This window comes from Aptenodytes forsteri, unplaced genomic scaffold (genome assembly GCF_000699145.1).
Source record: "Aptenodytes forsteri isolate BGI_AS27 unplaced genomic scaffold, ASM69914v1 Scaffold100, whole genome shotgun sequence".
Taxonomy (NCBI): domain Eukaryota; kingdom Metazoa; phylum Chordata; class Aves; order Sphenisciformes; family Spheniscidae; genus Aptenodytes; species Aptenodytes forsteri.
In genome coordinates, this window is record NW_008796216.1 from 1,086,146 (window position 1) to 1,096,921 (window position 10,776).

The 10,776-nt window shown below is 37.9% G+C and overlaps 1 protein-coding gene across 1 annotated transcript in view; it reads right to left on the reverse strand.

Moving 5' to 3' along the window:
• Window positions 1–504: 504 nt before the first annotated feature.
• The window catches only part of LRRC1 (leucine rich repeat containing 1), a 63,527-nt gene continuing 53,255 nt past the window's right edge, over window positions 505–10,776 (reverse strand). The window contains exons 13-16 of the mRNA XM_019474451.1: window positions 6,143–6,258; window positions 5,056–5,228; window positions 3,380–3,516; window positions 505–1,503 (exon numbers count right to left, since the gene is read on the reverse strand). Coding sequence (XP_019329996.1) covers window positions 1,345–1,503; window positions 3,380–3,516; window positions 5,056–5,228; window positions 6,143–6,258 — 585 coding nt within the window. The 3' untranslated portion in view covers window positions 505–1,344. The remainder of the gene's footprint in view (window positions 1,504–3,379; window positions 3,517–5,055; window positions 5,229–6,142; window positions 6,259–10,776) is intronic.

The window sequence follows — 10,776 nt, forward strand, 5'->3', positions numbered from 1 at the left end:
GCACTGAACAAGTTAGTGGTCTTTGTTAGTTCGTGGCACATACAGAACCCAGAGACACCAAAATCAATCTTTACCAGCCTTTTGCAAAATTATTGTTTACTGAATTCAACTCAGCTAATACTTACCTTTATAAACAAACCAGAACCCACAGATTTAATAAGACCTCGAAATCAGCATTGGACCACTGGAAGTGCAACACAGTAACAATGATAGTAAATTCCAGTATTAATTCATACGCACTTTAATTGCTATTTTAATGATACAATAAATCTACTGAAGCTTTTAAAGATTTTTTTTATTATGGTTTTATATATTTATATAAAACCACCAAAGCACTTTAAAGAATCATGCTTTCTTGTGTAATACATAAAACTAGTTTCATACTGTGCTTCTGAAAGTCTATCGTGCTGTTTTTCAAGTTATTTTACAGATGGCACATTTAAAAAAAAACAACGGAAGCATGAATTTCTAGTATCTGCAATGTAACACGGCATCCAAAACAAGATGTTTCATTACAACTAAGTTAAAGTGTGAGTGCATCATGTAATAAACAATAGCAGTTTGGTCATTTTAATCTTAATTCTGTTTACAACAAAACTAACATTTGTGCTTCACGACCTAAAATCCCATGATATAAACATAAGTTCTCTGCTGTAAAAATCCCAACAAATCACTGTCCGAAAAGAAAAACGTATCTAAAACAGGAGACCAAGTTTAAATCTACTCACTTGCCTCAAGAATTGCTATATTTAAGACTAATATAACATACAAGACACAATAAGGCACAATGGGTGGTACAAACGAATGAATACAGTTGTCCATGAAACTTGTTCTTGTCCACAAATACTAAAATATGTACCGCTCAAGATAAATTTTCTCTCAAAAATGAAATACATCATTTTGTTATGAAAGTCCTATACAAAAATTTAAAATTTACACCATCTGAGCTGCCAAAAAAATAAAAAAGTGTATCAATTTTCCACAAAACTATATTTCTCACCAGCACATCCAGCCACTGAGAAAAAGATATCCCAGCACTCTGGAAAAGAAAAGCATTATTTCCCCTGTGTTTAAGACAAAAATATTGTATTCTGCATACAGTAGTGTATTATACTTTAAAAAGCCTAGCACTATTAAAATTACAATATTAATTTGGAAATTATTGGTTCACTGCCTGGATGAAATAAGGCACTTTCTTCCAGTGGGCAGCACTTTTCACATATATGGAGATGATGAATCAGGTTCTGGTTAAAAACAAAAAGGGAGTCAGTGAGGTCCCAGAAGACGACAGGAACATTTCAACAGCAGGGGAAGACACAGGAGGTAAAACCTGGAGATGAAACTCTACACAGAAGTGGTCACTCTGTCAATGGCATTATTGACCTCGTTTTTGTTTGAATCCAGTCCTTTAGCAGCATTCATATCATTCCGTAAATTCTCCACTGTCTTTTTCATGTTCTTTAATTCTCCAGGGTGTGGAGTGGCTCGCCTTAGAAGTGTTCTCTAAAAATAAACAGCGCAATAAGTGTTTTTGCCTTCGTCTCTTTGAAAAACAACATACACTTTCAAGGCTTTAGCATTCACATACCAAATATTAGCTATCAATTTTTTTCTTTTTTTCCCCTTTTCCTTTTCAAACTACGATGCTCTGTGTTGAACATTATTTTCATAGCTGCTTGTTTATGAAGACGGTGAAAGAGGTTTTAAGAACTGTCTAGGAGCAAATTTTTTCCACTCTTGACCAACTAATCTGAAAGCCACTCAAGTGAAGTACAATTACAAGTTATGAAGTGAAGATTCTTTCATAAATATAGTTGGGAATTTTTTCTGTTTTCGCCCAAAAACCATCCAAGTGATTTAAGATCACATTTCAAACAAAAAACATTCAGCTGGTTTTAAAAGAATCCCACAAGATCTCTTTACAGTGTCAAATACATGTTTGTGTGGAGCTCTGTATGCCTTCCAGCTCCACCACACAGTTTGGTTCTCTTGTCAATTGAGAACAAATATCTTGAAAGGAAGAAGAGGGAGCGTTTCTCTCCCATCCTAGACACAAGAACATCTAACATCATTGTGCTGAAACCTTTACAAGGAAATCAAAATTTACAAAAACCCCAGTTAGCATCCAGATTAGAGACCAACAGAACACCAAGAATAATTGCACAAATATGTATCAGTGTAATACATATATACATGCAATTACTTTTCGGTGGTATACATGTAAACCATGAAGATTACAGCAGAACTGATGACCCATAAATGGGTGAATTGGTCAAGACTGCTTTGGAAATCTGCCCTTCCTCCTCCCTAGTAGGATCATAAACTTCTTTTTCCCCTAAAAAGGTTCTTGTCTCAAGTCAGGCTGTAATACCATGACTGAAAGCAGTTATCATTAACACCTGAGCCCTCGTTATTGTATGGACGTTCTCAGGTTGGCACAGTTGTTAAGAAGCATCACTCCGAACTCCCTTATCAGTCAGTCTACGAACCACGCTTGTCAGACACATTTAGTTTCTGCTGCTTTGGATTAAGCAACCACCTTACTTGAAAACTTAAATGTTCATTTCCCTAACTAAGAATTTTTATAGTCACTTTTTAAAGTAAGACCATGTTTCTAGTGTGCTACAATCCAGACAGTGCCCTGAAGTATCTCAAGCTGAGCTCTAATGAGGACCACCAGCAAATTTTTAGAGCATCAGAGAAGCACGCTGAAAATCTGATTGAAGCAGTCTTAATCTTTACGAAGAGTTTTAATTGTTAATGAAAGTTAGTAAAGCTAAAGATCACATTGCATTATGATCTTCAGGACATGCAGAGCCCAACTTAATGGAGAGGTCTTGTAAGTACAGTGACAGATGTTCCCACATCCTTTGTTTAAGTGGGAAACTAATGAGCAACATTCTTGCTGTTTATGGACACTATGGTTGTTTCAATGCAAATGGTGGTGGAAAAAAAAGAAGAAATAGAGAGAAAGAAAGAGATTGGAAATAGAAATTAGAGAGACAAACAACGGCAAACTTAATGGAGACACATGCCAGAGTGCTGGAATCTTAAATTAGACCCTATATACTTTCAGGCAGGAAAGCTTCACAGATGCAGAGAAAGATCCTATCTTGTTTCTGGAAAGAAAACATCCTGAGCAGACACAGGAAAACAAAGCAAAAAGCAAAGACTGTCCTGCAGCAGAAAAAAAAATAAAAGGCATTTTAAGTCAATATGAAAAGTTTTGGCAGCCAACATGAACAGTTTCTGCTACAAACATATGCAAAAAGCATGCAGTCGCAGTGAAAATATTTACAGCAAGAGAGCTCAGATACTTTTTACACTTTTGCATTAAAGTCACAGTGTCTGCAGGTATCCAAAGGCTTGGAAAACATACCATTTCATTATCCTCTTCATCTTTTTCATCTTCTAAGAAGCGAATTGCACTGACTCTATTCACTGCCCGTTCATTCCATGTTTCATCTGACATTTCATTTACTAAACTCTCCAGTGCACCACACCGTGGTAGGTTATCTGTTAGAACAGCAAAATGTAACTAAAGATTCACAGCAAGTCTAAAACATCAACATGCTATATTGTTAATAACTGCAATATCCAACCAAGCACTCATCTGACATTTAAAACTGGCTATTTCTATTTTTTGATAGAAAACAGAACTTGCATTAATTTTCTGTTATCAAGTACACACAATAAATAGTTTCTGTATAAATGAGAAATTTCTGTATTTGGACTGTTTCAGGTTTGTGGCAGTTTTAGAGTACGGATTATATAATTTAATATACTCGCCACTACACATGCTTTTCTTCTGGATCATGGCTCCCATCTGACATTAGCCAGTTCCCTAAATGGCACTCCATAACTCAGGATCATTGCTTTTACTGATCTCATCCTTTTAGTATTGCCAGGCGTACACATCCAACAATCTTCATTCCAAGACTTCTATCCTTGAAGCCGTGAGATTCATTTGGAGAGGAGGAAATCTAGTATCTAGTAGTGAGGCCTTTAGAAAAAGTCAGTCTACCTCAGTTACTCTTCTTGAGCTAGCTTCATCCTCTCTAAATCTAAAGGGGTTAATTTGTTTACTTATTTTAACTCTTAATTCAATTCATATTCTTAAAATTCAGAAGCTGACACAAAACAGAGCCATTTCTACACTTCTACTGCTTTAATGTTTTCTATTTGATCCAGCTTCTAAGTATGGAAAGAGTGGAATTAATCTAGGTAAGTTTGGGTATCTACAATACAGATATCTACAGCTGAGCTTTTCTCCTCAGGCCCCCTTTGTACTCAGTGGAGAAGAATCCACGTGGTTTCTTTTAAAAGTCTATTCTTGGATGGGATAAATTGCTCTCCAGTGACTACAGCAAAAGTTTAAATATTAGCTCAGATGAAATCCCGTCAATGTTCACACATCACTATAAAAGCTTGAGGACAAAAAACATCCAGAAGTTACTGGAGCAGCAACCCAGCCAACAGTGAAAAAGAGTTTATGGTTCCACCTGACCCAGAGGCAAGTTTCAGCACAAAAGGTAAAAGCAACTTACACTGCAATCCTACACTTGTTGAAGAATGTAATAAAGTTACTGTACAGCATCTTTGCTTGAAAGAAAATTAGCTTGCTAAAAAGTAAAATGTCTACTACTTATTACTAGCTATGCAATTATTTTTCTGGTAAAGAGATTGCGGTTGGAAAGCCACCAATTTTCATTACATATATATGTACCACTACTTGGCCCACTGGCAAGCCTCAGAATAATGACATGATTAAGTTTTCTTCACCCAGGTCTGTATTTTATTTTATTGTAGCTGGTGTCATTGTATTTTCAGTAACACTCACAGCCATGTTTTTCAAGTCTTCTGAAAACTAGTATGATTACAAAACAAACAAACAAACAAACAAACAAGTTTAAAAGTGAAAATTCAACCAGAACTTTGCTACTTTGCTCATTAGAGCTTATGCATGTTTTACAAACCTTTATGGAACAGACAACACAGAAAAAAAAAAAAATAAATATTTCTATACGTAATGAAAAACTGACTCTAGGCACTTACCTTGGCAACCAGGCTCAGAAGACATTTGAGGAAGTAATACACATGTTAAAATCTTTTCTCCTGTTTCAGGGTCTGTGTCAGTCTGAAACGTCAGCAAAGGTTGGGACTGGTTATCAGACAACCACAAAGCCTTCAGCTTTAAGGTAGTCAGTGAGAGGGGAAGATACGTCAGCCTAGTTCAAAAATACAAAAGTAAAAAAGTCAGGGCAATCTCTAGGAGATTTAATAGATGGTCATGAAGTCAACTTGTAAGTATATATCCCTGAGTTGGAATAAACAGGATTGAGATTAATGCCTCTAATAGAAGGCACTGCAGTAGTCATCAACTCCAACTACTCCATTCTTTTAAAAAGAATCTGCAGTTTAACTTTATACCATAATTCTCTGTCGCTGTGAATAACAGACAACAATGCTGAGCTTTTTCTACTGCAGTAAAATGCCCTGGAAGGCAGACAGCTGCTTCTGCTCTGGAGCCTTATATATACACAATTGCCAGAACAGAAATATGTCAGTGCCTATGAGACAATTATATTGCATAGATGAGATGCCATTTGCTTTTTCTCCCCCTTTTTTTTTCCCATTTAACTTCCTGCTAAGCAACTGAACTAATTTGCTGGTTTATGCTTCAATCCACTCCTTTTTGCAGTGTGATGTCTGAAGCATATCAACTAAGATTCATGAGAAGACGCAAGGTCAGACTGGCATTATTTATTACTTGCACTGTATCTCTAAGATAAGAGACTCAATATTAGTGTTACTTGACATTAAGGCTGGTAGTTTCAGCTGAAGCTCTACCAAATTGCCTAGATTCTCAGTTTTAATTCAGAAATATACAAATCCAGAGGTTTTTTTTAAATCCTATCTTTTCCTCAAGGTCAAATCAACCCAGAAAACGTACTCATGACAACACACAATTTATGCTACTTTGGGCCAAGGGGGAAGACTACTTTGACAATTTCAACAGTAACGCTAACACAAAAGCCATAACTGGTTTTTTGTTACTTCATTCTTAGACATAGTATCTTTTGTTGTTAGAAAGAATTAAGTAAATCCAGCAAAAGAACATGACAATACAAAAATCTCTTACCTGTTTCCAGCAACATCCAGGACATGAAGTTCAGTGGCTTGTGAAATTTCAGAGGGAATTCGAGATAATCTGTTGTCACGTACAGAAAAGACATTAAGATTGCAGCAGCCCCCGATCTATATTAGAGAAGAGGGCAAAAGAGAAAAAAAGTCTGGTTTTGTTGCAGTATGACAGTATAAACAAAGGCATGCAGTACGGGTCACGTAATATGTCACAGCACATTCAAGTTATGATGCCTGCCAGAGACTTCACCCAGAGGTACAGAATGCAAACAAGTATTAGCTTAAAAGAAGCCTGACCTGAAGCGAGTCTGTTGCAGCAGTTTCTTGAACAGCTGTGTCTGCAAATAATGTATACCTTTACAAATAGGTCGGGTTCTACCTACCTCTTAGAGCCTTCCAAGCCAGGAAGAGATCAGTAACCACGCGGATGTCACTTTGTAGACAACCCTCACAAAAAATACTAGCTTTAAGTTTCAACTTTTTCAGGCTCTATGTTTTACGTATTAATTCTTTCTTTCCTCATGGTAACTTTAGATACAAGCAAGTGCAATGGGGCTTTACGCAAGGCAAAATGCTAAATAAACCAAAATCAACTCGCAACATTTATTGAGTCTGCAAAGAGTAATGAAGAGTTCACAAAAAGTAGAAGACTTTATGAGTAACATCTTTGATGCCCTGTTTTATTAGAAGCATCTAATTACAAGATGAGTCCCATATGAACTGGCCAATTTAATCTAATATCCTCTGTCTCTACCAATTTATCCAAACATAAGCATATGCATTCCCAAGCTAATTTTTGGGTGCAAAAGATGGGATTTTTCAGTTTTACCCTTAAAATATCTGTATTTTGTAATAAAGGTGCATGTTTTCAGAAAAATAAAGCCTCTACATTTGATTAAAAAAAACCAAACGCATTCCACCTTTTTGTTCCAGATGGCAATTACTACTCTTATAAACACCGAGATTATTAGTTTTAGCAACTTGAAAGCTGCTTCAAGTAACACTTTGTTCCTATTCACAAAGGTAACTTACCTTTGTTTGCTTATCATAGAGCTTCAAAAAGCACTGCTGTTTGTTTGCCAGTTCCAAAACTGACCATGAGAAGGGAAAAAAAAATGTTTCTTCTCTTACTCCAAGTATTAGAGGCAAAATATCCCAACGCCTTTGAAGCTTTCAAGGTAAGCGGACTTAGAACCTAACTATAGACAACAAACCTAGTGAAAGATCTTAGTTCAAAAATAAGAGGACTTCTACAGTCACACACGTAAGAAGGTTCTTCTGTCACAATATAGCCAACATGTCACTACACCTTGGTCAGGAGTCCCCAGATCTGAGCTGAAATTATTTATGTGTTCTAGTTAACTGTCAGTTCTGTCTTTGCAAAATCTACAATTCAGTCCAAACCCAAGTTTGACATTACAGACAAATACCACAAAAGCTTTCCCACTAGTCAAAGTAAAAATCATGTCCATTTAACCTACACTATTTACCAAGGAAAAAGCCATTTTTAAAAGGATGCAACTGTGACTTGGAAAATAAAACAAACAAATGGAGCATTTATACCCCACTCACCTTCCTTTGTATCATAAATACATTTTAATGGAAGAAAGCAGCGATCAGCTGCTCAAGGCTTCTGATTCACAAGCTATTTACAGCACAAAGTTACAGCACGACATTCTCTTGACAAAACAAAATCTAGGATGGTTTCCCTTAAATCACTGCACTCTAAGATGCAACTATTTCACAAGAGTATCAGCTTTCCCGGCCCTGCATGTACGCTAGGAGCAGCAACCTTGTTAGCCATTTAGCTCGTGAATCAAAGCCCTTAGAAACCAGCGCTCAAATTGTGAGCAAACATTTCTTAATGCAGTAATTCTGCTATTCGCTTTAAAGCGTGTATAGATTCTTAAAATAATGTGCCTTGACACATTCACAGAATACAGTGCCATATAGGAAAAAAATATATATATACACACACATACTAAGTGTCTGGTGTATCTAACATGAGGAGCTGTGAAAAGCAAGAGATACAATTAGTGAATGTTGATGAGCTGGCAAGTGATGCCCTAACTGTACACAAAGTATTTGCTTTTCCGTGAATGAAGTTTGCGTTATTCAGTCTTGGAGCATGGAGATCCAAACAGTTTAGCCAAACAAACAAAGTAAAGCCATGCAGCCCTGATGAGACCAAAACTTCTATACTTTTCACAATGGAAAAATGCAGCAGTGGAACCAGCCAGCCTGAGCCATCATGCATTTAAAGCAGTTTAATGAAAGGTAACAGTAGAACCGTGGACTGAATAATACTTACAGGGTTATCAATTTACCTGACCCATAATTTTCCAAGCGGCTAACAATTAAGAAAATACAAGAGATGTTCAATTTATTTTTCTTTATCCATACTGGACAAGAGCATGCCAACAATTGGAGACAGAACATACATTCTTCTACTGCCAAAGAGAGTTAGAACTCCTAAGTTATTTTAAGTTCGGTTATTTTAATGTTGCTCTATCAGTCAATAGGCAATTGTTCAAAGGTTTTGTTTCATTCAGAGGTAGTGAAGACTTTTTTTCTTTTTAATAGGGTAGTGGGGGGAGATAACAGACAGATACTGATTTTTTTTATGAAACTTTTTAGAAAATGCAGGCAGCATCTAACAAGCAGCATCGGGTGAGATATCACAGAGAAAAAAGACAAGCTGACAGTTAAAAAAAAACTAAAATCTTTGTCATTTCAAGAAAAGATCACACCCATTCAGCAGTACAGAAAGACATCAGGTCCAGCATCTGAAAACCTAAACACGAAGTGGTACCACTGAGGCAAAGTGCACACACTAAATGGCATGCTGAAAGGAAAACGTCATTGTGACCACCATGAAGTAATACGGTATCAGAACGTCGCTGGTTTGGCTGAGAGTCATTAACTGACAAAGAGCCATGCTTTCCAAGGGTTTGATCACATGCTTACAACAGACTTTGCCAAACCACCGCATAGGCACCAAGTACACAGTTGAGATCACAAGCCCATTTAACAGTTCAGCACACAGTTCATTTCAAGCACAGACTTCAATTAATGGGGACAAGCATGTGCTTAGTTCTAGGCAGATGAGTAACTGTTCCAAAGACTGGAGGCTTAAAGAAGTCCTCACGTTCTTCTGTAGTGAGATAGACATCAGGAAAAGGTCTCAAATGAGTTGTGCATGTCTAAGTCATACTGCTGAGAATTATTTCATTCTAGCAACTTTAATTTAAGGGTTATTCACTTGTCTCATCCCACCATCTCCAAAGAACAGTCAGTCCAGATAAAACCACAAGAACAAAACCACAAAAACAAAACCCACACACCAGTCAGGCGGAAAATGATCATTACTATGAAGTGCTGATTTTGAGATCACTGATTTTACAGTAAAGTCTGAACAAAACTGCTTATTTGCATGCAGGTGAACTCGCTTCAGAGGATGAGTGTCACCAGGACCCCTCTGGGTGCCACACAAAACTCTACCCTTATGGAGGATTTTTTTCTCTTTTCTTCTATCTCAGTCTGAGGCTCATCTTTCTAACAGCTTCCTTGTTCTGGAAAAGCAGTAAGACTTGGGCATACATAGAGAGGATGTCAGCTTGGCTGCTGAAACTCCCCTCTACGTTCTGATCGTGACCAATGTTCACCACTTCAGCCTCCTGCTTTTTTACATCCACATACCCACTGCCAGTGCATCTTAAACAGTCCTCCAGAACTGTAAGTCTTATCACATCACTTCTCTGCTGATGTTTCTGATGACTCCTCTACTGCAGACTGTTGTTTTGACACCTGCATCAGTTGCGTATTTTTGATCACCCAACTTTTACTGCACTTCTCTGTTACAATAACCTGGTGGTTGCTATTTGATTTTTCAGCTGCTGTTGACACCTTTGCAGCTTTCTGCAGGTAAATCCAAGAAGAGTGTACAGGTTCATCCCTCTCTTCCCATTTAGATCCCTCCCAAAAAATCCCATTTGCTTCCTCTCTTGAGCCCAGCCATCAGTTACAGTCATTCATCACCACAGACCAAATTTCACTGATTACGACGGCACATCCTCACATTGTTGGTGCTCTAAAGCCAAAACACAAATTAAGTGGGAAACTTAGAAGACCTTCAAGTTACATTAGCTGAGTAACATCTTTTGATCTCAGCATCTGTTAACTGCTCAAAAGCTATGAATCAATTCTGGTGTCCTTTACCAGTTAGCATCTTTCACACAGGTATAAGCAATTGTATTGGGTTTGCGTGGCCAGGTCTTGGTAGCAGGGGGCTACAGGGGTGGCTTCTGTGAGAAGCTGCTAGAGCCTTCCCCTATATCCGACAGAGCCAATGCCACTGGCTCCAAGGCAGACCTGCCGTTGACCAAGGCTGAGCCCATCAGCAACGGTGGTAGCGCCTCTGTGATAACACATTTAAGAAGGGGGGAAAAACTGCTGAGCAACAGCAGCAAGAGAGGAGTGAGAATATGTGAGAGAAACAACTCTGCAAACACCAAGGTCAATGAAGAAGGAGGGGGAGGAGGTGCTCCAGGCACCGGAGCAGAGATTCCCCTGCAGCCTGCGGTGAAGACCATGATGAGGCAGGCTGTCCCCCTGCAGCCCATGGAGGTCCAC